This window comes from Pongo abelii, chromosome 8, assembly GCF_028885655.2.
Source record: "Pongo abelii isolate AG06213 chromosome 8, NHGRI_mPonAbe1-v2.0_pri, whole genome shotgun sequence".
NCBI lineage: Eukaryota > Metazoa > Chordata > Mammalia > Primates > Hominidae > Pongo > Pongo abelii.
In genome coordinates, this window is record NC_071993.2 from 15,908,606 (window position 1) to 15,935,663 (window position 27,058).

General features: G+C 36.1%; 2 protein-coding genes across 4 annotated transcripts in view; both read right to left on the reverse strand.

Annotated features, from left to right (window-relative positions):
• LOC129047172 (ubiquitin carboxyl-terminal hydrolase MINDY-3-like) overlaps positions 1 to 27,058 on the reverse strand; it is a 90,460-nt gene that overhangs the window by 19,768 nt on the left and 43,634 nt on the right. For all 3 annotated transcript variants that reach the window (XM_063727495.1, XM_054521999.1, XM_054521997.2), the window contains 2 exons: positions 24,183 to 24,253; positions 19,375 to 19,455 (listed from right to left, as the gene is read on the reverse strand). In XM_063727495.1, coding sequence (XP_063583565.1) covers positions 19,375 to 19,455; positions 24,183 to 24,253 — 152 coding nt within the window. The remainder of the gene's footprint in view (positions 1 to 19,374; positions 19,456 to 24,182; positions 24,254 to 27,058) is intronic.
• The window catches only part of MINDY3 (MINDY lysine 48 deubiquitinase 3), an 87,395-nt gene that overhangs the window by 19,763 nt on the left and 40,574 nt on the right, over positions 1 to 27,058 (reverse strand). Inside the window, 2 exon segments of the mRNA NM_001131840.1 lie at positions 19,375 to 19,455; positions 24,183 to 24,253. The gene's annotated coding sequence lies outside the window, so the exon portion shown is untranslated.

Sequence of the window (27,058 nt, forward strand, 5' to 3'; positions counted from 1 at the left end):
TCCTCAGTTCCCTTGAACACTCCCAAACCTTAGTTGCAGATTTCTACATTTATTCTAGTATAAGCTTTAGCTCCCTTAACTATTTCTAACACATTTTTCTTTTTCAATTGTCTCCGTTAGACTGTTGAAATTTATTAACCTTTGAAATTCTGGCTGAGAAGGTACATGGTTACAGATTCAAATTTTATGCAGAGGGGAACTTACAGGGGCACAAAATCAGGATACAGTTATTCTATTCACCATCTGTTCCATTCTCAACCTTTTTTGGGTCATTAATGAGTGAGGAAAAGTTCTGAAATGAGTTTAAGATATTGCTGGTAATTTCTAAGTATGACTTTAAAACTATGATCTAAACAGAAGAAAAGGGAGTATCAGGTTATTTTTTCTGGGTTAAATCTTTTTGGCGGAAAGGTAGTAGAAATGTAACTGAAGCATTACTTCAATATTGCTACAAAGTAAAGTTTGGGAAATTATCACTGTTTACATAGTAGATAGAGGGAAGCAAGTAAAATTCCAGATTTTAGCCATAGAAGGTTTAGATCAGATTCTCTGGCATTAAGGAGCTGACAGTTCGGTAGTGTAAAAAGAATTTAAAGTAAACTACCTGACGCCTTGTCTCTAAGTGCCAAGTGTTTTTTTTAAAAAAATACTCTGCTAGTGGTTGGGCGCGGTGGGTCACGCCTGTAATCCCAGCACTTTGGGAGGCCAAGGTGGGCAGATAACGAGGTCAGGAGTTAGAGATCAGACTGGCCAACATGGTGAAACCCCGTCTCTACTAAAAATACAAAAAATAGCTGGGTGTGGTGGCAGGCTCCTGTTATCCCAGCTACTTGGGAGGCTGAGGCAGGAGAATCATTTGAACCTGTGAGGCAGAGGTTGCAGTGAACCAAGATCATGCCATTGCACTCCAGCCTGGGCAACAGGGCAAGACTCCGTCTCAAAAAACAAACAAACAAACAAACAAAACAAACCAAACAAAAAAAACCCCACTATGCCAACGTAGAAAGAAATTAAAGTAAACCTTAATGAAAAGTATACCGCACATCTCTTTCTTGCCTCTGGTTCTGAATAGGCTATACAAGCTCGCCTGCTATAGAAAGAGCATTTGGACCTTAGGCAAAAGTCTTGGTAGTCTCTGGTTAACACATGTTCATTTAAAGCAGGGTTTGGCAAGCATTTTTCTGTAATGGGCCATAGAGTAAATTTTTATGTTTTGCAGGGCACATGGTCTTAGCAGCAAAACACATGACCATGGCAATGTTCCAATGGGGAGGGGGGAGGGATAGCATTGGGAGATATACCTAATGCTAGATGACGAGTTAGTGGGTGCAGCGCACCAGCATGGCACATGTATACATATGTAACTTACCTGCACATTGCACACATGTACCATAAAACCTAAAGTATAATAATAATAATCATAAAAAAATAAATAATAAAACAAAAACAAAAACAAAAAAACTTAACTTTACTGAAGCAGGTGGTGACTTTATTTGGCCTGAGGGCCATTTGCTGACCTATGATTCAGATAATATATTACATATTTTTCCCCCAAATGCCCTAACATTTATTTTTTTTAGACGGAGTCTTGCTCCGTTGCCCCGGCTGGAGTGCAGTGGCAGGATCTTGCCTCACTGCAACCGCCGCCTCCCAGGTTCAAGCAAACCTCTGCCCCAGCCTCCCGAGTAGCTGGGATTACAGGCACCTGCCACCATGCCCGGCTAATTTTTCTATCAGATGGGGTTTCACTATCTTGGCCAGGTTGGTCTTGAACTCCTGACCTCATGATCCACCCGCCTCGGGTTCCTAAAGTGCTGGGATTACAGGCTTGAGCCACTGCGACCAGCCCTCAACATTTATTAAACATGCCAACTTTTTGATATATGGGGGGAGTAAAGACATCTTAATCACTTTTACAGATTTTACAAAGAATATATTTTGGCTATTATCAGAAATAGAAAAGAGGGCAGGGAATTCTAGCTAGAAGGAACAGAATCAGGAAAGGCAGGGAGATGGCACTTCATAGCACACAGGGAAACTGAAAAAGGTGAACAGGACTGAGAACTGTGACAGAAAAGGAGGACTTAGGAAGGGAAATGAGCTTTGACAGAAGAATGAATTTGATTTTTGAATGAATTACCTCCATTTTGGAGGTAATGGTTAAACATCCAAGTAGAATACATGGAGTTATCTTAATACTTGGCACACACTCACTGTTAGCCAACTGCGAGCTTCTCGTGAGCTATTAGAAATAGAATATTAGTGTTAGACTGAGGTTATGGCTGGGGAACCTGCCAGGGAAAATACTGAAAACTGATGAAAGCAGATTCCTTCAAAGAACTAAGAAGCGAGTACAGTTGATCCTCAAACAACATGGATATGAACTGCATGGGTCCACTTACATGTGAATTTTTTCTCAATAAATATATTGGAGATTTTTCTTGGAAATTTGCAACAATTTGAAAAACTCGCAAACTGTGCAGCCTAGAGATATTTTTAAAAATTAAGAAAAAATTAAGTATGCCATGCATGCATAAAATATATGCAGATACTAGTCTTTTTTTTTTTTTTTTTTTTTTTTTTTACTACCATGAAATGCCATAAATCTATTACAAAAAGTTAAAATGTATCAAAACAGGGGCATACAGACTGTACCTGGCACCATTCACAGTCAAGAGATGTAAATGAATGTAAAGATGCAGTATCAGATCATAACAGCATAAAATTAACTTTAGTGCATACTGTACTACTGGAATAATTTCATCACCATCTCCTGATGCTATTGTGGTGAGCTTGTGTTGTATCTACTTAGAGCACAAGTGTGGCGCTAATCAACTCCGCATGTGCAGCCCATCACTCCAGTGAGTTCCACATCACAGTAAAAAGTGATCTTAAGCGGTTCTCACATACTTCTCATCATGTTTAGTGCAATACTGTAAATCTTGAATAAAACCATGGAACCCATATGAAAGGCCACTAGTGATGCTGGAAGTGCTCCCAAGAAACCAAAGTCAGGACGTAAGAAAAACCGGAATTGCTTGATATGCACCATGGATTGAGGTCTGCGCTGTGGCTGCTCACTATGTCAAGATAAATGAATCCAGCATAAGGAACATCGTAAAGAAAGAAGAGGAAATTCGTGAAGCCATTGCTGCAGCCATACAAACCTTCCGCTTTTTGCAAAATACCTCCTTGTACAAAAAATGCAACCTGTATATAAGTGCAGGGTTGCTATAGGAAAAGCACACCTTTAGATTCTAATATGATTTAAGAAAAAGTGCAGTAATTTATACAAGTTAAAGCAAAACAAAAGTGAAGGAGCTAAAGGTGGAGAACTTAATGCCAGCAAAGGATGGTTTGATAATTTTAGAAACTGGTTTAGCTTTAAAAATATCAAGGTAATAGGAGAAGCAGCTTCTGCTAACAAAGAGGCAGCAGTTAAGTTCTCAGAAACCATTAAGAAAATCTTTGAGAAGAAAGAATATCTGCCTGAACAGGTTTTTAATGTGGACAAAGGTGTCCTATTCTGGGGGAGGGGGGCGGTGGGAAATGCTATAAAGGACATTTATAAGTAAGGAAGAGAAGGAAGCAGTAGGATTTAAGACAGGAAGAAAAAGGCTACTGTTTTATGCAAATGCAGTCAGGGTGATGATCAGGACTGCCCTTATTTATAAAACCATTAAACCTAAGCCTTGAAGGGAAAAGATAACACCAGCTGCAAATCTTTTGGTTGTATAAGAAAGAAGGCCTGGAAGAGAATGCTTTCTCTGGATCGGTTCTGTCAATGCTGTGTACCTGAAGTTAGTAGTACCCTGCCAGTAAGAGACCACCTTTTAAAGTTCTTTTGATATTGGACAATGTCCCTGGCCACCCAGAATCCCATGAGCTCACCACCGAAGGCACCAAAGTAGTTAACTGCCCTCAAACACAACATCACTAATACAGCCTCTAGATTAGGAGGTCATAAGGACCCCTGAGGCTCATTACACACAGTACTCTGCAGAAAAGATGGTTATTGCTATTAAAGAGAACCCCAACAGCAAGAACAACATGGAAGTCTGGTAGGATTACAGTACTGAAGAGGCCATCATTGTTACAGAAAAAGCTAGTCTATCCGGCCCAAAACATATTCCTGCTAGAGAACACCGTGTCCAGATACTGTGCATGACTTCATAGGATTTACACAGCCAATCAGAGTAAAGGGTTTCAAGATAAAGATCTTGGAGAAATTCAAGAGCTAACAGACACCACATCAGAAGAAATAACAGAAGATGGCTTGATAGAGATGAATGCTTCTGAACCAGTGCTGGACAATGAGGAAGATGACGTAGAAGAAGCAGGGCCAGAATACAAACTGACATTCATTATAATTTTAACATACTCTTTTCTCCAGCATATGAGACTACAGTATATAATACACAGAAAATACAAAATATGTGTTAATCTACTGTTGGTTACGGTAAGGCTTCCAGCCAACAACTGGCTACTAGTAGTTAAATTTTTGAGGGAGTCAAAAGTTATATGTGGATTTTTGACTATGCAGGGGGTTAGCACCCCAACTCCCATGTTGCTCAAGGGTCAATTATGTTTTCAAAAACGAATTGCATCAGTCTGTTTTCACACTGCTATAAAGATACTACCTGAGGTGGGGTAATTTATAAATAAAAGGTTTAATTGACTCATAGATCTACATAGCTGGGGAGGCCTCAGGAAACTTACAATCGTGCCAGACAGTGAAGGAGAAGCAAGCACGTTCTTCACAAGACAGCAGGGGAGAGAGCATGCACGGGAAGCACCAGACATATATCAAACAACCAGATCTCCTGAGAACTCACTATCAGAAGAACAGCATGGGGGAAACAGCCCCCATGACTCAATCGCCTCCCACCACATCCCTCCTTACTAACTGAGATGGTATCTGGGCAGGGACAAAGAGCCAAGTCGTATCAGGAATTAAGGCAACTTATTGGTTGAAGTTAAGTGTAAAACAAGTAACTCAAAACCCTGTATGTGGGGAAATAATAACAAACCCATTTGTTAGCTATCTAAACAGAAACTCTTTCTTTCCTCCCAACATACAACCCAGTGATATTGGTTAGGCTCCAAATAACAAAACCACCAACTATAACTGTCATTACTAATAAAACAAACTGTGTCTTGAACAATAAAAAAAAAAAAATCATGTTTTGCTCTTTTGGTCTCAGTCATATACTACTAACAGCTAATTTGGTCAACTCCTTAGGCATTAACTCTTAATCATACCACTTAAAAAAGATGTGTTTACACTAGAGGATGAAAAAAGAAAATGAAAAGAGAAAAAACCCAAGAGATTATTGTAAATTCAAATGGAAACATTCCAGAAGTTTTCTTCCACAAATCAAAACCAGTACACAGTCTTCTAAAGTGATTACTGGCTTGCTTATTTTGAGTGTTTACAATGCTTTTTGGATCACTGTAGAAAATGATCTTTTAGTTAAACCTTGTTTAAATTTATGTAATGTTTAAATGTTTAGAGATGTAATCAGAAAAAGTTACAAAAGCACCTTCTATTCCCATTAAAGCGTTTCATGTTGCAGTTCTTTTAACTCTGTAATTTTATTCAAATTATAAACACTAATTTTTACCAATTTATTTAACTTAAACATTTGTCAACAGGGTTCCTAGTATAGATCTGTAGAATAATCCCTGTAGCAAACTTAATATTAATATTCAATATACTGCATATTTGCATAGCAAGTTTGAAAAGCAAGTATAGAATTCTATTCAACTGAGAGTGTTTTACAATCAAGACAAAACATTTCAGAGGTATAACTGCCATATTTTTCTTATTGTACATAAAACAGTTTAGTTAGAAACAATGTAATAACTCTATAAATGTGAAGAGGAGTATTCTACCCCTCAGATTTTCCATTTCCAAAATTTAATATAGCAACAGCTTTTAGGTTCCATATGTAGTATATTTTCTCTATCTAACTATACACAAAACCATAATTTCTTAAACATTTCGCAGGCTTAATAGATGGTAGAGAAAAACCCAGTCTGTGCACTTAAGGTCGCAGTCTAATAGAAGAGAGAAAAACATGCTACTCTATCTTTACTTCCATGAATCTTATTAAAATTATCCTAAGAAAATTATCTTCTAAGACGAAGTTCTAACAAATATACACTAATCCTACACTCCCCCCCTGCCCCACACACAAAAAAACCCACAAATGATAATTAAGTAAAGGGATTCCAAGGTCAGCAAATATACTTGCATTATCTTTTCTTCATCCCTAGTTGTAATACTTAGGAGAAAATTTCAACATGTACTGCATTTGGAACTCTTTTAGGTACCCTCAATAGGAAGAGATCCTACACATAAGACTCAACGATTACATACTGTTTTAGTTAGCAATTTAAGCTCTGATTTACCATCAAAATTATTTTTATTGTAAAAGCAGTTCTTTACATTAGTCTGATATAATCACATGATTTTATCAGAGGGATTTATATTCAACCAATTTACTGGTCAACAGGGATTGCTACACAATATAGCTTTTAAAATTATCTAGCTTCGCTCAGCTTAAATGCAAAGGCTTGGCGGGGGTGGGGGGTGGGGGGTGGGGTGGGGGATGGAGGTAAGTGGACCAAACTGTTAATGGGACTATCTAATAGCCTACAATCATGAAACAGATATCTCCTTTTCACGTTGCTCTGTATTATCAGTATAACTATTCAGTATTCATCATAAACCTTTTAAAATGTTGTAACATTAGCCATCCTTCTAAACACCTACTGAAATATAAGGCCTGTGTACAGTGGGTTGGCTGGGGATAAGTAGTTCATTACTGAAAAGGTCTTTAAAGTTTATTCATTAAGCCTTTCATCATTATGAAGAGCAATCTGCTGTCATGAATAATCAAAGAACCTCCAAGAGCATCGTCATCTAACTTCAAGAATGATTGCACATATATAAATGACATTTTAGCTTGCAGATAACATATAGTGTTAAAAGTCCCTCCAATAAATAAATAAAAGGTAACTGGTATACAATTTACCTTTAAGCAAAATTTTACTTTATAATGTTTCACCTTTAGTCTTTGCTTACTATCTGTATTTATGAACAAATAATCTGGGAAATAGATTTTAAGTCAATTAAATTATCTCAAAACATAGAATGTCATTAGTGCCAGCAGGATTAACAAAATTCAGTTAATCCCAATATCTGAAAGCAGGAAGGATGGCGGTCTCTTTTCTTACTCTTCCATTATTTTCCAAATAACGTGTAAAGCCCAGGCCACCTCCACAGCAGCCCACTGCTGTGAGGCACCAATCTGTGTAGTACGGGCAGAGAAGTCAGGGTAGGAAACACAGCAGAGAGCCCTCTGAGCTTCCTCCTCTAGAAACACAGACTCTAAATGCACAAGTGGAAATAACGCAGTGGTAGAAGTTTCCAACAGGTGTGATCTACTCTTGTGCCATAATTATTAAAATCATTAATGAGTGAGCTGCTGACTCTCCAAATTATCGTAATCGACCAACTAACTTTAACAAATCCATCGAGCTTTTCTTGAAGTTAGGCAACGTTCTTGGAGGTTCTTTGATTATTCATGACAGCAGACTGCTCTTCATAATGATGAAAGGCTTAATGAATAAACTTTAAAGACCTTTTCAGTAATGAATTACTTATCCCCAGCCAACTCACTGTACACAGGCCTTATACTTCAGTAGGTGTTTAGAAGGATAGTTAATGTTACATTTTAAAAGGTTTCTGGTGAACAGTGAATAGTTATACTGGTAATACAGATAGAGGTACCTGAAAAAATAAAGTTCCTCTTTATTTCAAAGTTAGCACTCTTTGTATCACTGGCATTAAACTGTTCAATCACCTAGTGATACAAGGTAATCGATGGTGGTAGATAATATTATTGTTCCCAATTAGTTGCTGCTTCCTCCTTCTAAGAGGATTATTTGTCACTGTCTGTTGCTAAATGACCTGAAGTACTTTTCTCTGAAAGGGGCCTACTTCCTTGCCTCATTGACATCAGGTTCAGCCAGAGAAATACAACTGGAAGTGACATTATGCTAGCTCCTAGCAGAAACTTTAAGTGCCACTATCTGGTTTGGCCAGAAGTCTTGTTCTTTTCCCTCTCTTATGAGAACTGCACATTCCAGGTAGAGGCTACTCTTTCAGCCCACATATTAAAATAAAAGAGACACGTGGAGCACACCTGCAGCCAACATGTAAGTTACGGGGGTGGTAAGCTTTGGGCTGGGTGTGTTGGGGAGAGAGGTATGGTGGCAGTGGTGTGCTCCAGTACAGTCAAAAAGAGGGTACATTGTTTTTAGAGACATTAAAACATTCTCAAATTCCTTTTTGCCATCACCACATGCAGGCAACTCTAAACAATGTCAGTAGTCAAATACTCCTTCTACCCGCAGGATGGGCTGTTCTCATGGCCCCCTTCTTGAATACCACTGTGTACATGACTGAAATGTCAGGGTTGCTGGTTACTGCAGCAAGCTGGCAAAGGGGATTGAAACCTAATATTCTGGCTGGGGCTGTATGTTGCTTGTGCCACATGTACTCTATTTGATCTTCTTATTGAGATCAGTCTACATTTTCCTCTTGTGTCTTCCCTCACGCCACCCAGTGACTCTTGACCTTAACAATGTAAGCTGCACATGGAGGAATCTCCACATATGCAGACTTCATGTTTCCTATTAAATTAATGCTTAAGAGGATTATTGAAATCGTAGTCCACTCAATACCGATAATTTAATCTTGGGAGGCTTGGATTAGTATGAACAAAAAGTGAGGTCCCCCAACCAATCCTACCTCCTTTTCTACAATTTTAAACAAGGTTTGCATGATTACAAATTAGTCACAGTACTCACATTTATAATTTAAAATTTTATTACAGCTGTACAGAGAAGCTTTGATTGTTGATTGAGAAGGCCGCTCTACTTCCATGAATTTGCTTTACATTCATGCCATAGATAATCCTGTTTAGCTTTCCATATCAAGACAGACTTTCATATAGTAAGGATGATTTGTAAATAAATCTGATTATTCAAGCTGGTCCTACAGCTGATCGTCAACCTTTGCTTTCATCTTAATATCCTAGCACAACTAGTATGGTTTAGCTATAATCTACCAATTACTATTCCCCAAACACACTATTAACTTTCCCATTATAACACTACATCTATACAGCCTTCACTTCATATTAGTCTCAAAGTTACCATGTCCTTTCATTCAAATATAATCTCTTCTACACCTACTTCTTCCCTCTTCCAGGGTCTACTCTACTCTAGCAGAATGAGTTGTTTTCTTAAGGGAGGGAAGTAGTTAAATGCACAGCTCAGAAGTCAGAAGACTGGAGTTTGAATCCTGCCTTGGTACTCACTAGTATCTAACTTTGGAGATGTCATTTTTCTCATTGGCCCCAGACTGTAACACGCAGATGAAAACAGCATGCAGCTCACAGGGTTGGTTTGAGGATTAAATGAGGAATGCTCCTGAGATGATTAATTAGCATACTGCCTAACATACAGACAACATTCAGTAAATATTCACAGTAAACTTTACCATGTATTATTAATCCTTACGTTTCAACAGTACTTACCACAATACTGAATGTGTGTGACAGTAGGTAGTGTGGGAAATCAGTTACTGCCACAAGAAGGTAGGAAGCTGGAAGAAAGAACAGGAGCAACAAGAGAGTAGGAGAATCAGCGGACACAATACGAATGGTGGAAGGCTGGACCAGGAATGCTGAGCAAGATCTTGATAAGCGTATTCTGGGCAGAGGATAACATAAGCAAAGCGTGTGCAAACACACACAAAAATCCCCCAAATTAAACCTAGTAAGACTTAGTGAGGATCATCTATTAACCATACAAGACCTTTTTTTGTACTCTGCTATCAACTCTACTAGCTATGATTTTTTTCTATCAATTCTGAACAGATAGCTAGGGATGTGGGCTTAACGATACTGACTCTTAATTAAAACTCACAGGCTTCAGTCCTAACAGAATAGTTCTAGGCCCTTCCATCAGTATTTTATCTTTAGACAATTATTTGGATACTATTGTAGGAGAAAAAGAAAAATTCAGTGGAAGAGAGAGACTTCTTCCAGGAAGGCTGACATCACTGATGACTGAGAAGTAATAACTAAAAGAAAAAGAAAATTCAGGGAAATCACAAAAACCAGATACACAAATACAGCTGCATAAGGCAAAGAGTACATAAGGGTAATTGATGTTCACTTGGCTTAAGGAGGCAAGAACATTTATATTTTGAAAGATTTCTGGTCAAAATAATTAAAAATAAAAAGCTTTAGTATTATGGTGGTACAAGTCATTGGCATAATCCTAGATTGCTGATGGGGGACAGTCCCAAAGTGTGCTAAGCAGGCAAGAAAGAGTTTGTGATTAAAAATTTACATACTTGTAATAACTCAAATCATTGAGAATAATTAAGATGTCCAGATGTCTACCCAGACTTTCCAAGTAGTTCAGATAAGAGATTAACTTCAAGATCCTTTAAGTTGCTATTTTAAGGTGTTAAAAGTCACATAAGTTATGATTAAACTACAAGAACAAATACATTAGCATTTTCCCTATTTCCTTTCTGTGTTAGATGAGGCACGAAATCTCAATATATGCACAAACTCCAGAATTTACTTAAGATAAAAGGATGAGGTAACTAAACTGCAATAAAACACAAAATGCCAACTGTGAATTTTCTTAGAAGAGTAAAGCGTATAAAGCATCACTTTACTACTTTTCCTTAACACCGTTTTATTATGTGCAGAGAAATGTCGAAGTAGAACTGTCCAATTTTTAAACACCTAAGAGAGAAAGGCTCTAACAGTTCACCGCAGTGTTTTTCCTGTTACACCAAGGAGTAATAAAAGCAGCTTGTGCTGTACAAATAATTTTCCCTACATTCCCAGTAACAGATCCCACTGGAAGAACAATGTCAGCTCACACAGCAACAGTTAAATAATTTTTTCCTCCTTAGCATTAAATTCAGTTCCTTTATATAAACAGTTCTGTCATGGATTTTCATGTGTTCATACCTGACAAGAAAACTGCTTTTATCAAAGGAAAGGTCAAAGGTGAGGTTCTGCACACACATAGAGTCCCTTTATAACCATAAAAGAGAACAAAAAAGTGATGTAAAACTCATCTCCCCAACTTCAATGGAGAATTTAAATGGAGTACCAAGCAAATTAGCCACTGATCTTCTGAAGATGAAACTAGATGCTATAGGTAGGGTCCAACTATTTTTATATTGGATCAACAGCTGTCACTCCACACTGAGATTCAAATGCACATAAAAACAAAAAAGGCATTTATTATTGTCTTCCATTTTATACATTCTAAATTCTAGTAATAGACTTTCAGATTTAAAGTGCCAATTTTGAATTTGCACTGAAAATTAATTTCCTAATTAGTTCCCAATTCAAGGGAAATTTAGAAAGTGACCCAAATAAATTATTCTTAAAACCCAAATATAAAAATAAAAGATGAAGAATCAATGCACAATAAAAACAAAAAAGGCATTTATTATTGTCTTCCATTTTATACATTGTAAATTCTAGTAATAGACTTTCAGATTTAAAGTGCCAATTTTAAATTTGCATTGAAAATTAATTTCCTAATTAGTTCCCAATTCAAGGGAAATTTAGAAAGTGACCCAAATAAATTATTCTTAAAACCCAAATATAAAAATAAAAGATGAAGAATCAATGAGGAAAACGATGGTTAGGGAGAAAAAAGGGGACAAATGCCCTAATGTTTGAACACTTAAATAATTATGTATTATTATGAAAGACCTGACTCCTAACATATTTGACATATTACAAAACAAATGTTACACAGCCTTCATCTAATAAGAGCTAGTTTTTTCTTCTGAAATGAAGGAAAAACAATTCAAAAAGTTAAGTTTAAGTTCTGCATTCCTTAAGTGTCTACTTTTCAAAATACATTTCTTTTTACCTGTGCAGTAGGTTCGCATGTTTTCAAGTAACCTCATTGAAAGTGCCATGATACGATTTCTGAAGCCCCATGCACACAGGGCACATTCTGTCTCCATGTACAGACCTTTGTTCTGCCATAGCTCAGATCACCTGCTTGGAAAGTTCTCCATTGTACTTAATAGGAATTAAGTTTCCCTTTTTGAAGAGGTCCATTTACGTACTGCATTTCACCTCACCCATATCCTCTTATTAGAAGTTCTGTGGGAACCCTGCCGCTTGATGACTCTGCAGTTCCTATAAGGTTCCTGAAGTTAGATTCTGTGATATTCTCCCTCAGTAGTAACTATAAAACTCTCATTTACATAGGGTGGCTTAGATGCATTTCTCACAACCAGACTCCTTAGGATACTATGTCAAGGAGTACAATCGCAGTTTTGTTGTTTGACAGAGACAGAGGGTTAGTAAGAAAAGATGACTGTGTCTATATCAGACAGAAAAGATGATTTATAAAACATAGCAGTTTAAATTTAAAAACTTAAAATTATATTTCTTCATGAAAGAAATGTTATAAATGATCAACCTGAACATTTTTACAACCTGTTCATAAAATTATTAAATTTATTTTTAATGATGATTTTCAAGTAAAACTGACTTGTGAAAAATCTCTTTTAATCCTACAAAATGTGTTGGATGATTATAGGTCAGGAAGAGGGCTCCAGTACAATTAAAAAGGTAAATTCTGGGTCACTGGATATATCAGAGACAAAGTGATAAGTACATTAAGTAAATACTTTGGCACTGAAAATTAAAATAATGAACCTTTACTAGTGCTCTTTAAAAAAAATTATATTTACTTTAAGTCCTAAAAGTAAATTGTTCATTTCAAAAACAAAAACAGATAGATAAGAGGTTATTTCACCAGACAGAAACAATTTTCTTAACCATCCTCAAATCATGAAAGTAAATTTTTAACATGTTACAGCATATAGATAGTTTGACAAAGCTTATTTGTAAATACTCATGACAGCTGTTTCTATTCAAATACGGGTGGTCTGAATTGGTCAGGTAGGATAGCAAAAGCTAGTTTTTCTATTTGCCCTCCACGTAAGATAGAGATCTATTGAATTCTGATGATCCAAGACTATTCAGCAATCTTAAGCGCACCTCCTGACCCGCAACTTATCAAGTAATAACATGGTTATCTCACAATTTTTTTAAGATTGATCTACAGTGTGTTCAATAATGTATTTGGTCAACAAAAAGCCACTGAGCACCTACACTATGCCTGGCACTGCTCTAGGAACTGGCAAACAGTAAGTGACAAAACACAAAAATCCTGCCTTCACAGAGCTTACTACAGAGAGAGACAGATAATATAGAAAACAAGTAAACACACAGTATGAATCTAGTACCCAGAATATATTAAAAAACTCTTAACAATAACAAAAAGACAAACAACCCAATTAAAAAACAGGTGAAGGACCTGAACAGACGTTTATCCAAAGAAGATGTAGAAGTGGACAACAATCACATAAAAAGATGCTCATTAGTCACTAGGGAAATGCAAATCAAAATTACAATTACCAGTTAACTCCCACTAGGATGACTGTAATAATAATTTTAATAATCCAGTGTTGGCAAAGATGTGGAAAAATTCAGTTTTCAAACTATGCTGATTATTTTGATAATGCAAATGAACATGGGCCATAAGCGTCGACTTCTAAAGGAAAGTAGGTTAGGAATAAGGGTAGAAAAGAAAAGAAAAAAACAGTAAAAAAATCAAGTCAAATTTAAATAAACGTAATTCACAATGAAACCAAAGTTGAAATGTCAAAGATATTTTTTCTGAGAAAGAAAAATGCTATAATTTTAAAACTTAGTCAATATACTACACTACTTTCATCACATTTAATCGCTGAGACCTTAGTTCATCCTGTATATAAATATAGCAAAATATATTGTTTAAAAAATTTACTTACAAAATTTAGAAAAAGGAGCCAAAGCCATCAGCCACTTGACATCACAATATTTTCAGTGCTAGTCATGAGACTATGTATAGATTAATATTTGTGAAAATTTTGGAGTTGATATTCACTCCTAACACAACACAAACACAAATTATTCCAAAACTGCAATGTATTTAAAGTAGTGGTATATGTATTTGAATGTCACTGATTTAAAAGAAATACTTTTAAATCATGAAAAATGAATAGAACTCAAAACTGCTACTATTTAAGAAAATGTCAATTTGTGCTTTATCTTACCTATAATATAGTTAACAACATTACTCATAATTTTTGCCCAAAGCCATTAATTTGCTTCAGGAAAAAAAATAACATATGTACACTTCCTCCTTATTACTAGGGTCTAATACATGACGCCTTCATTCCTACAAAAATTTAATTACATGTGTATAGAACAAATAAAACTAGTACTTATAAACTAAAACTTAAGAATAAAACTTTCTAATTAAATGCTTAACTCAGTTTTCCATGTACATTTGCAATGATGCTTAATTCTTCATTTTTTTAAATTTTTAAATTTTTTTTTGAGATGGAGTCTTGCTCCTTCACCCAGGCTGGAGTGAAGTGGCACAATCTCAGCTCACTGTAACCTCTGTCCCCTGGGTTCAAGTGATTCTCCTGCCTCAGCCTCCTGAGTAGCTGGGATTACAGGTGCCATGCCCAGCTAATTTTTGTATTCTTAGTAGAGACGGGTTTTGCCATGTTGGTCAGGCTGGTCTCGAACTTCTGACCTCAGGTGATTCACCTGCCTCGGCCTCCCAAAGAGTTAGGATTACAGGCATGAGCCCCTGCGCCCGGCCAATTCTTGATTTTAATAAAGCAAAATCTTATTCTATAAATTTCAATGTTCTATAATTTCTGGGAAATAGTGTAATTATCCCTTCTCAATTATTCATGCATTAAATATTACTCACAACATCTTTTACTTTATTAATTCACTTAACACATATCTTTTTACCCCACACAGAAGGTTAAATTCAACACAGCTTCTGATATTTTACTCTATCTTAGCTATCACATTTCTACCTTCCTACCCATGCAAAATTAGAAAAGTTTTTAATTCCTCTATGGACTGGTTCCTTTGGCATAAAGAACAGATGTGGGTGAAAGGATTCTGACAGCTCTCACTAGTGCTAAATTTAAATTTAAAAAATAAGCAGTTTTTACGTGGTGCATCAGTCTACATAATAGATTGTCTCCCATCACTGCTCTTTGGAGGGAAACACAAGAAGAAAGTGATGTCAGAGAAGCTACAGCACGGCTCTCCACATGCCTCTCTGAGAGGTACCTCTTATTTCCCCAATCCCACTTATTATGTGATGTGCATATAGTGAACAAATTGCTTTAATAACAAGCAGTTACATTCAACAACAGCAAAGCTGCTAAGTACACATTTTCTAAAGCTCTAAGATCTAATCATTAGCCACACCTATCTTATTAGACATTTCTAGCCCTCCGCTGCCAAATCCAATTCATCACCCAGTCCTGTCATTCTACCTCAGGAGTAAATCTCTGAAATCCATGCACTTTATTCCTCTCTGCCTCACTACCCTGGACCAAATTACACTCTTTGCTTACCTGAAATAGAACTAGAGAAGTCTTTTTTACCTATTCCCTGGGTTATCCTTCAATATATCCATTCTCCACAATTAGCCAGACTTATGTTTTACAAATGTGAATTTAATCCTGTTCCCTTCCTTCCCACCTCCTCCAAAACTACTCCCACTACCAATTTTTAACAAGTCCAGTTGTCCTCTTAGTTAAAAAGAGTAACATGGCCTGCTATTCTTCCAGCCTCATCTTACACCTTGTCCCCCTAATTCTCAGTGCTCCCTCCAGCCCTTGTCTTTCAGTCTGTTCTCACCCCAGTTCATCTGTCTGTCTGTCCTCCTTTCTTCAGGCATGAATTTGCTCTATTTTTCATGTAGAGAATGCTCTTTCCCCTCTCTTCCTTTGGTTTAATCTGATACCTCAGGTTCTCATTTTAGGCATCAATTTTTCAAGTAAACATCCCAATTTTCCAAAACTACAATAAATTCTTACAGCATTACGGACCTATGCTTTGTCAGCACTCATCACACTTCTACATTTATGTGATTATTTGAATATCCTTGAGTAACTCAAGGAGAATGTCCGCCTCCATTAAGAACAGACCCATATCTATTTTTGCTCACCACTGTATTCACAACACCTGGCATAATGCCAGGCACATACTGTAGTCCAGTAAAAAGCTCATAAATGAGTATATGAATGAACGAAGACACCTGCAACTATTACCACCTTCACCGCATAAGGCACATGAAGAATTCCACTGTTCTTCACAGGCATTTCACAACGCCAAATTATAGACTGCCTTAAAAATTATGCAAATAAAATATACTTTTTTACTTAATTGTAACCAGAACAAAGAAGTCAGCACATGAAATACACCAACAAACATATCAGTTTTATTTTAAAAAGACATAAATATTTATAAGGAACTGCTGGGGAAATATTAAAACAATGTTGTTTCAGGCCACTGAATGTATAATAAAGCAAACTCACCAAATCTCAAAAAAAAAAAAAGAAAAGAAAAACCCACAGCTGAAACTGCTTGCTCAAATGCAGAAATGTTAAAGAAGGAATGGCCGAATAATGGTTCTTGTTATAATTTTAAGAAGAGCAAAATTTCCAGTATTTTTTATGTGGTGAAGACTATATGAACATCAGTTTATATTTAACAAATCTAAAACAGGACTCAATAAATGTGATCAAGTATTATTGTTCTTATTTACCATTTAGGTGATCTTCCAGCTTTGTTTTACTTTTATTTCAAGGTGAAAAAACAACTCTTCACTGGTAACTCCTCTTAAAGGTAACATCTCAAACAATCCAAATTCGACTATTCTAAGAAAGTATCTATAGATACTACACAATGAAGCATCACAATGAGTCGTGTAAAATATTCTTAGGGAATATAAATGTCACTGGAACCCAAATGTGGAAAATTTGTACAAAACTTTTATTCATTCAACTAGTAATTCCCTGCATCCCTAGTTTGCCAGACTATATACCAGATCCTGAGACTACACAGGTAAGTCTCAAAACAGTAACAATTAGTATAAAATTCAAGAGTTCTGTACCCATATGGCAGGAGTTCTTGTGTTTTTCTCTTAACTCCACGTCTCTAATTTAACACGTTATTGCACATGACAGGGATCTATGAATAAAAAGGTGGGCGAGAGACAGCCCCTGCCCTAGACAAAGTTCACTGGCTGCCATGGGACACACAGAAAACAGTATGGGAATTAGAAACTGTGTGCTGTGTGACACATGTGACAGCACAATGGGCAAGTGCTATAGGAACCACAAAAGCATCAGGACAGGTAGGAAGAGTGTATGTCATAAAAAGAAGGGCCTACTTCACTCTTGGGAACTCCCTCAACATCACTAACTTTTTCGGATGATGTCCTCACACTCACAGCTCATTCGACACTGTTCCTTGTATTATACCTTCTGTGAAATCTCTCCTACTGTTCTGACAACAAAATCATTTCTTAAATATCAGTTATAAAATTTAAGATTTAAAATATTGTCATCTTTTATATTTAACACTTTTAGTTTCATATAATTAGTTTTCCTTAAAGAATAAGGTTGCAGAAAAACATGATTAAAAATTGGTTTGAAAATACATTTTTGTGTGTAAGTCAGAATTAATTTTCTTTTATGGTAATTTATAAAACGAAATCGTCACTCAGGAATTAGTAATTGTCAGTTGTTGTAGTTCACATTGTGCTTTTTTAACTTCCTCTCTCTACTTCAGGAAGGAAATAAATAGCAAAAGCTTTCAAACTAAACGCAATGTATCAGTAACTGTACTTTTAGCATTTAATTTTAAAGTTTTCCATGCTTGAGAAAAGGTAATTATGTATCTTGCTCTATAATCCCTATCTGGACTTTTGCCAACACAATGAAAGTAAATACAGTAATACATAATTACATTCACAGAACTTAGCATTGTCAATTCAGACTAGGGTATAATTTATACCACTTGTACTTTCTACAGAATCAAATAATAAACTTACATTGACAATATATGCTCAAAAAGCTCAAGGAGTAATCAGGAAAGCACATCACAATGAAGAAACCTCAAAAATACAATTCTGTATCTTCCTACAAACATTCAGCAACCTATCAAGTTACCTATGATCCCAGAGATGTTTAATACGTTTCTTGAATACTAAAGATGATGATGATGATGACGATGATGATGACTACAGCTAAGATTTACTGAGCATTTAACTTGTACTAGGCACTGCTAAATACTTTGTATTTAAGCCTGACAACAATTCTAAAAGCTAGGTACTATTATGAATCCCTATTTTAAAGACACAGGAAAGGGGGCTGAGAGATGTTAGGAAGTGGCAAGGCTGGGATTAAAACCAAAGTTGTCCGAGGCCAAAGCTCTTAACTACTCAATTGTGGAAAAACAAGACATACAGATTATAGTTGAGATTTAAAAATAGCTTTGTTGTAAGAATTCTGAAATAGAAATCTTCAGATATGGTGGGGCACAGTGGCTCACGCCTATAATCCCAACACTTTGGGAGGCCGAGGTGGGCAGATCACTTGAGGTCAGGAGTTTGAGACCAGCCTGGCCAACATGGCGAAACTGTCTCTACTAAAAACACAATTAACTGGGTGTGGTGGCATGCAACTGTAGTCCCAGCTACTCGGGAGGCTGAAGTGGGAGAATCACTTGAACCCAGGAGGCGTAGGTTGCAGTGAGCTGAGATTGTGCCATTACACTCTAGCCTGGGCAACACAGTGAGACTCCATCTCAAAAGAAAGAAAGAAAAAAAGAAAAAAGAAAAGAAAAGAAATATTCAGATATATTTCAGCTGTTTCAATATTGTAAACAGGTATATATTAAAATTGTGGGAAGTATTCCATCTTAAAAGAGCATTTGACTTTAATACCGTTGAATTATTAATAGATTTTAAAATTTTTTCAAAGGAGATGCTGTAATTAAAACATTTTATATCATGTATCATCTAAGTTAAGTAAATCTTTTATCCTACTTACAAAAAAAGCAATCTAAAACTTTAAAATTCAATTGTTTTCTCTATAACACAAGTAATTTCTGAAAAAAATCAAAAGCTAAAGCTCTAAAGAAAGAAAAAGAAATTATAACTACATCATGACAGATTTTGATTAAAAGATTCCAGATTTAGAGCAGGAAAACAGTATGTTCTTCAGTATTAGTTTTTGAGATTTTTGAACAATTCATTTGTTGTGGGAATAGAGTGAAGTTTGCACAAAGATCCAAACCAAATATGAACTTATAATACTTGTTTGCCTGATGTCATAACTTAAAAAAAATCCTGCTATAAGCATACCTTGGCAAAAAATACGGTGAGGTGAGTCTCACTGCCAACAATCCAAATAGGGAATTTTGGAGATTTCAAGTAAGAACCAACCTAGAACAAATGTAGCAAAATAAAACAAATAAACAAATTAAAAATTTATACTGCCTCTTAAATATTTGCCCATAAATATCTAAAGCATAAAGTGTCCAATTTGTATTTAACTGAAATAATGTACTGTGCCTGAGCACTTCACCCATAGAGATCAAATGCTGAATGTAAAAATGAGTGTTAGAAGACTGTCAGTACTGACCTTATATTGTGCTTTGACATTAAAACAACAACAATATAGATTTAACACAGCTGGAGATAACTATTTAGCCCTAAGAGTCATTCTCAGGTTTTGCTAAAGTTCCTAGATAAAATGACCACTTCTTAGAATTTCAGCATGAAACCTCAAACCCTAAAACTATAAACTTGATGATAATAACTTTAGTAGGAAAATAATTATAGTTTATCAAATGAGTAGATTTATGAATAATCAAAGGGAAAGAACATCTTTGTTCCCAAATAATCAAGAAAAATTACAATTTAAACCATTTAAGTATGTAAGTGTCCTGTTATTTGACTCTTCATGATAGAAGGTAAGTTCAAAGTTTCACAATATAGTCTCTTTAAAATGTATAAAAAGCCGTATTTGTACTCTGTTCTCAAGGTTACATAATCTGTGAACACTACTGTACCAAACACTTGAGAACACAATTGTGTGTGTGTGACTGAGGAAAAAAAAGTTTAATACTAAACAAATAGAATAGACTTATGAAACCCAACACGTTCACACCACTCAATTCCACTCTCATATGAAGACAGAAACTTTAACTTAAAAATGACGAATCTTACCAATACAATTTGCTGCATTTTCCTTTTTCTTACAGACTGCCTATAATTGGGGAATTCCAAATGGCTGTTTGTGGCAGTCAGGCCAAAAATTCTTTCCTAATCACCCCTGCTTCAACCACCACCCTGGCCCTGTGGAATTTATTCTTATCACTAGGAGGGAAATGGAAAATAGGTATTCTTTTGTATCCATGGACAGAGAAACTAGTATCTTTGTCTTATGATGGGAGAGATGAGTTAGATGTGCTAATGTGGCAATGTTGAGCCAGTAAAGTAGGAAGGATGGTTTGGGAACAGCAGAGAAGAATAAAAGAAAAGGAACAAAGAAAGAGGGAAAGATAAGATCACAGTTTCAGAGTGGACGAGGATTTTAGAGGTGAGCTGTGCAAGTCCTTCAATTTATACATAAGGAACCAGAGAAATACACAGGATCTGTGCCTGGTCTCATCTCAAGCAACTAAATAGTACAGAGCTAGAATTAGAACTTAAGTTTTCTGACTTCTACTCTGATAGATTTCCATCACATCACATGGTGCCTCGTGTGGTGAAGAGATTAGATATTAACCTTTCTTTTAGAAAAAGTGTGTATTTACATTAAGGTAGAAGTAAAAAAAAAAAAAAAAAAAAGATAAGATCAAAGAATAAATGAATGCTAAACTCATGGAATGTTTTATAATAGTAAAAATATATTGAATGCATAAATAAGTGTCATCAGTTTGAACAACAGTTTGACACTTCCTCAGAAAGTTAAAAACAGAATTACTGTATGAGCAGTAATTTCACTCCTGGGTATATACCAAAGAGAAATAAAAACATGTTCACAAAAAATTTGTACATCAATGTTTACAGCAGCCCTAGTCATAACTGCTAAAGTAGAAACAACCCAACCGATGAACAGATAAAATTGGTTTAACATACAAAAGAATATTATTTGGTCATAAAAAGGAATGAAATACTAACACAGGTAAAAAACACAGATGAACAATGAAAACACTATGCTAAGTGAAAGGAGCCAGAAACGAAAGGCTATATACTATATGATTCCATTGGTATGAAATGTACAAAAGAGGTAAATCCACAGAGGCAGAAACAGAGTAGTGGTTTCCAGGGGCTGAGTGGGAGGAGCATGTGACTTCTAATGGGTTTAGAGCTCCTTTTGTGGGTAAGGAAAACATTTTGGAATTAGATTGGGGTAATGGTTGCATAGCATCGTGAATATATTAAAAAGCCCTGAATCGTATGCTTTAAAATGGTCAATCTTCTGGTATGTGAGTTATAAATCTATTTTTTTTTTTTAAAAGTAGAGTCAAAAGTAGCCATAGCCACCTTATTCTTTGTTGGGTTTGTGTGTGTGTGTTGAGAGGGAGAGTGCAGGAGGGAGAAAGAGATTATTTCATCACCTCAATTGTATTAATGCATGTATAGTCAAAATGATATTGCAAAATGTTAATTTCATCCTTAAAGGGAAATCTGCTACACTTATCAAAGCATGGGGTAATGTTCAGACTTACAAAATTAACACAAGCTCAATGACTTCCTTAATGCCATTCCTCCAAGCATCTGATAAAAAGTAAATGTAAAATATACATAGAATTTGAGAAGTTAGATAGAGATGAACACTGTAGCATAATATAGTTTTTCAAAAAATGCTGTCTTGACTCACTTTTGAGGCCCTGGCTAGAGGCCAGTCATTCCCTCGAAAAAGATAGCTAATTAAGTTCTTACTCCAGCCACTACCATTATAGGTCTCCCATACTCCAGGGATCACCCTAATCACCCTGGAGTCAGGTACCAGACAGACTACTAGGGATAACCCAAGAGCCCCCCAGAGTTATCCAAATTAGCCAATCCACAGGGGAGCCGAGGCAATCTAGCTGACCCCATCCTGCTTCAGGTACATAAGCTGCTCCTATGGCTCCAGCTTGCTGTACCCCAGTCCTCAGATGCAATCCTACGTGTGGCCCTGCCTGGCTTCCCTCCCTCATTTGCAGTTGGAAGGAACAGAGTTTTGCCTTTCACCTATCCAAGTGTTAGTGTGTTTTGTTGTGCCATTAACAGAATCCTTAAATCTTATTTAAAACCATAGTTAACTGCTAAAACACTACAGCAATATGTAAACAGAAGAATATACAGCAGCGATTGACTTCCCACTAAGATCTTGAGGGGAAAAAAGTTCTTCTGTTCTACCTAAAAATTAAAGCAAAGTAAAGCCTACATCTAGAAAACCTTACAATTCTGGTGAATATGTCCATTCATTCACTCAACAAATATTTCTGAGCACCTGGCACTTAATATGTACCTAGCATTGTCCCTGTTTCCAGAGTCTATATTCCATCAGGGAAGACAACAGAAAAGCAAACTCAAGATTTAAAAAGATAGGTGAACAAAAAGTGTCATTAATTATTCCTATTAAATATTGTGGAAAAGAATAACTGAGGGAGTGGTCAAGAAAAAAGTCTCTGAGGTATGATCTGCAGTCCAGCCTGAAGGGGACAGTGAGCCATCCATCTCAAGAGCTGGACGACTCCAGGCAGAAAGGACAGCAAGCACTGGAGAGGGCTGGGCATGTCTGGGAAAGTCAGAGGACACCAGTGTGGCTGAAGCACAGCAGTAGAGAAAGCAACCCAACTGCAAAGACCATCAGGGTCTTAAGGGATACACAGGAAATATTTCCAAATATAAAATCTCCACCCCCTAGCCTCACACAAGACGCAGGCATGCATGCACATCCCACCTGCCCCACCCCCCGCCTCCATGCTTAACTTTCTTTAGGATCTACAAATGTGTGTGTATATGTGTTAGGGGGAAGGGGACACACTTTGATTCTCTAGTTGCCAGGCTGTTTCAGAATAGCTTTAGTTTATACAATTAAAGTCACCGAAGATAAAAGTCACTGAAAATACTATTTAACCATATGATCACTACTAAAGGAGTAAGGGCAGGACAAATCCAATTTGATTATCATATGCATATCACCCAGTGTTCAAGTGAAACATGAAAAAGGAACACTGACAAAAAAGAAAGAGGATCAACCATGATTATTGTTATTACATATAATTATCACCATCCAAACTCCTGCTATGGAACCCTGTTCTAAAATAGAAAAGGAAGGTCAGCTGCCTTAGGCTCATGCCTGTAATCCCAACACTTAGGGATGGAAGCCAAGGTAGGAGAATAACTTGAGGTCAAGAGTTTGAGACCAGCCTGGGCAACACAGCAAGACCCTGTCTCTATTTAAAAAAAATCTTTTAATGAAAAAGAAAACTAGATCTACTTCTTTCTCCCAAATCATGACATCTTATGAAGTGCAAGTCAACAATGGTTTAAATTCCATTTAAAACTATTTACAATACCCATTTCAGGTTGTTTCAGATTGTGTAGGAGGAGAATGAAATAAACAGCAATAAATTAGAGTTCCATGGCAGTTCCTAACCCTAGTGCATGTGTCAAAGAGTTTAATGTTGTAAAATGCTTGAAATTTTTTTCAGTGTGAAATCATTTTTCAGATGGAATAGATAAAAGTCAGAATTTCAGGCATCTGGCAATGCTTTCTCTTTGCCTAATAAAGTATTACCAGTTGTTTTAGTGAAGGATATTCTTCGTTAGGTAATAAAGAAACAGTGCTTTCTTCATCCTCATTTTGCCAAAAATAAATTCATATTCAATAATAGATGTCTGTGGCTTTTTTGAATTATTTTGTACTGGGTTCTGCCCCTCCTCCTACAAAAAATAACAATAGACCTAGCATAGGAAACTCAGCATAATCAGCCGGCTTAACCACACTTAATAACCCTGCTGGTTTAGGGTGGGGGATAGGAAGGAAGAAGAGAGCGGTACTGAACAATAGTGCTGTGCTCAAATATGCTGTCAGAGGAACAAAACAGTATCCACAACAGTGGACATCTAAACAAAAAACATTCAAAGTACCTTAAAAATCAATTTACCTTACAGTATCTTAAAGCTTCCATTAGTGTTAAAAATCCTACAGCTGCTTGTTCATGTATACCAAGAAGTTCTGCAAAAAACAACAACAACAACAACAAAAAACGAAAACTTAGCATTGTAGTAGTGTGTATAAATTTGAAACGTACTTATATGTATATATATTTATACTACACCAAAACTTTTAACTTTTACCCAAAACTATACTTTAAAACTTAGCATGTATTTATTAGGAGGTAATGCCAACTAATCATTACAGTACTGCTCATTATAAAATACCATTAGATCAGGTTTGTGGTGGGTAAATGTGATACTTTAGATGTATATTAAATGTATTTATAAAACTTGATATTCAATGTTAACTTTTTAAATGAGAGAATTTACTCCCTGAAATCCATGCCATTGTTGACAAAAATACAAGAAGAGAAAGAGACTCAATACCTATGTAAAAGGGCTAACTTGAATTGACTTTGATTTTGAAAAACAAATGGATATGCTAATCACTGGTAAAATTAATCATTAGGTAGCAGTGACTCCATTTGCCTAATACTTAAAACATGGACATGTAATGCCATCCCTCTTTCCTATAAACACAGGCCGTGTGCTTAAGACTGGGGAAATAAAGATGAATAGAAAATGATCTCTGCCTTAAAAAGGCTACCACTTTACCAAAGATGACAGATGAAAAAAACATGTGGTCTCTCTGTACACACACACAGAGTGGTATGAGAGTATCTGCTTACAGTGTTAGGGAAGGCTTATAAAAATGATAACAGGGAGTTGAATCTTGAAGCGTATTACAGTTTTCCAGGCCAAAAAGAGGATGACAAGAAAATTCAAAGCAGAAGAAACAACAAACAGGTATGAAAAATCGATGCATTTAAGGAATGAAGAATTTGGCAAAGTTTCCTTAAATGTTTCTGGCCTGGGGGTATATGATAAATAGTGATTAACACAAAGAATTAAGAAGTAAGTTCTGGACTCGTGTGAAGAGGTAACATGAGTTTGGTTTTAGCCAAGCTGGGATTGAGGTCCCTTTACGTGCTCTAGGCTAGAGAGGGATAAATAGCCGGAAGTAAGGCTCAGGAATACAGGAGAGAAACGTCAGGGTTGGAGATAAAGATTTGGGAATCATCAGCATAGAGATGAGAGTTAAAGTTATGGATGTGGGTAAGTCAGAACAGACACAACGCAGGGAATAAAAATGTGATGATAATAAAGTCTTTTCATAAATGATACCCTTCAGCTAACATACATTAATATAATAATATATTTGGGTCCATAATATATCTAAAAAGCATTTCTTTCTGGGTAAAAATTATGTTCACTGTAAACATAATACATATATAATTTTGCAACCTTTTTACCATCTGGTCATGTTATGTCCATTTTTCCATTAGGATATATTTTATTATCAATTAATGTAATAAGAATATTACTGTCATTTTTTGGCCAACATTTTACTATGTGGCCTTAACTACAACATCGAGATGGTGTAAGGCAAGAGCTGACAGTTTAACTTTCTGGATTGGTAAATCCAAAATTAATAGAAGGTGCATATACATACAGTTTATACTTTGTCACTAGCTTCTTACAGGCACAGATCAGGTAGAGCAATGGTTCTGTAAGTGTGGTTTAGGATTCCTCAGGGACCACAAGACCCTCTTAGAGACTATGTGAGATCAACATGATTTTCATAATATGATGTTAATTACCTTTCTACACTTACTCTCTCATAAGCACAGAGTTTTACAGAGGTTGATCTGTTACACTGCATCAGACTAAATTTATAAGCATATATGAAGATCCGGCTGTCTACTAATAAGCCAAGCATTAAAGGGATTTGCAAAAATTTTAAACAATGTCACTCTCCTTAATATTTGTTGTTTATTAAAAATGTTATTTATGTTAATATTAATAAAAAGTATATTTTGTTTTTTCTAAATTGTGTTTTATTTCTACAAATTTAGGAGGTAAATGTGAAATTTCTTTAAACACATATACTACATAATGATCAAGCCAGGGTATGAAGAGTGTCCATTGCTCAAGTACAATGCAATTTTCTTAAGCATAGTGATCTTACTCTGCTATCAAATATTGAATTTACTCCATCTTACAGTATGTTTGTACTCTAACCCACTCCCCTCATGCTTCCCCCACCGCCTGCCACTGACCCTTCCCAGTCTCTGTTATCTATCGTTCCACTCTCTACCTCCATGTGATCAAATTTGTTTAGATCCCACATATAAGTAAGAGTGTGTGATTTTGTCTTTTTGTTCCTGGCTTATTTCACTTAAGATTATGACCTCCAGTTCCATTCACATATACTGCAAATAACAGGATTTCATTCTTTGTTATTGTTTATAGAATTCCAGTTTCTTTATCCATTGCCCTGTTGATGGACACTTAGGTTGATTCCCTATCTATCTTTGCTATTGTGAATGGCGCTGCAATTAGCATGCACATGCAGGTATCCCTTTGATATACTGATTGCTTTGTCTTTGGGTAGATACTGAGTAGTGGGATTGCTGGATCCGGTAATCCTATTTTTAGTTTTTTGAGAAATCTCCATACTGTTTTCCATAGTGGCTGTACAAGTTTATATTCCCACCAATAGCATATAGGAGTTCTCTTTTCTCTATCTTCGCCACACTTTTGTTGTTTTTTAATAGCCATTCTGACTGCGGTAAGATGACATCTCATTGTGGTTTTGATTTGTAGTTCTCTCATGATCAGTGATGTTGAACATTTTTTCATATACCTGTTATTTTAAAGTGAATTAATACGTATTTAAAAATTTCTCAATCTCTAACATGAAAAACATTGATTATTTGCTTTGGGATCATTCGTAAGAGTGTAAAGGGCATGAGATTAAAAG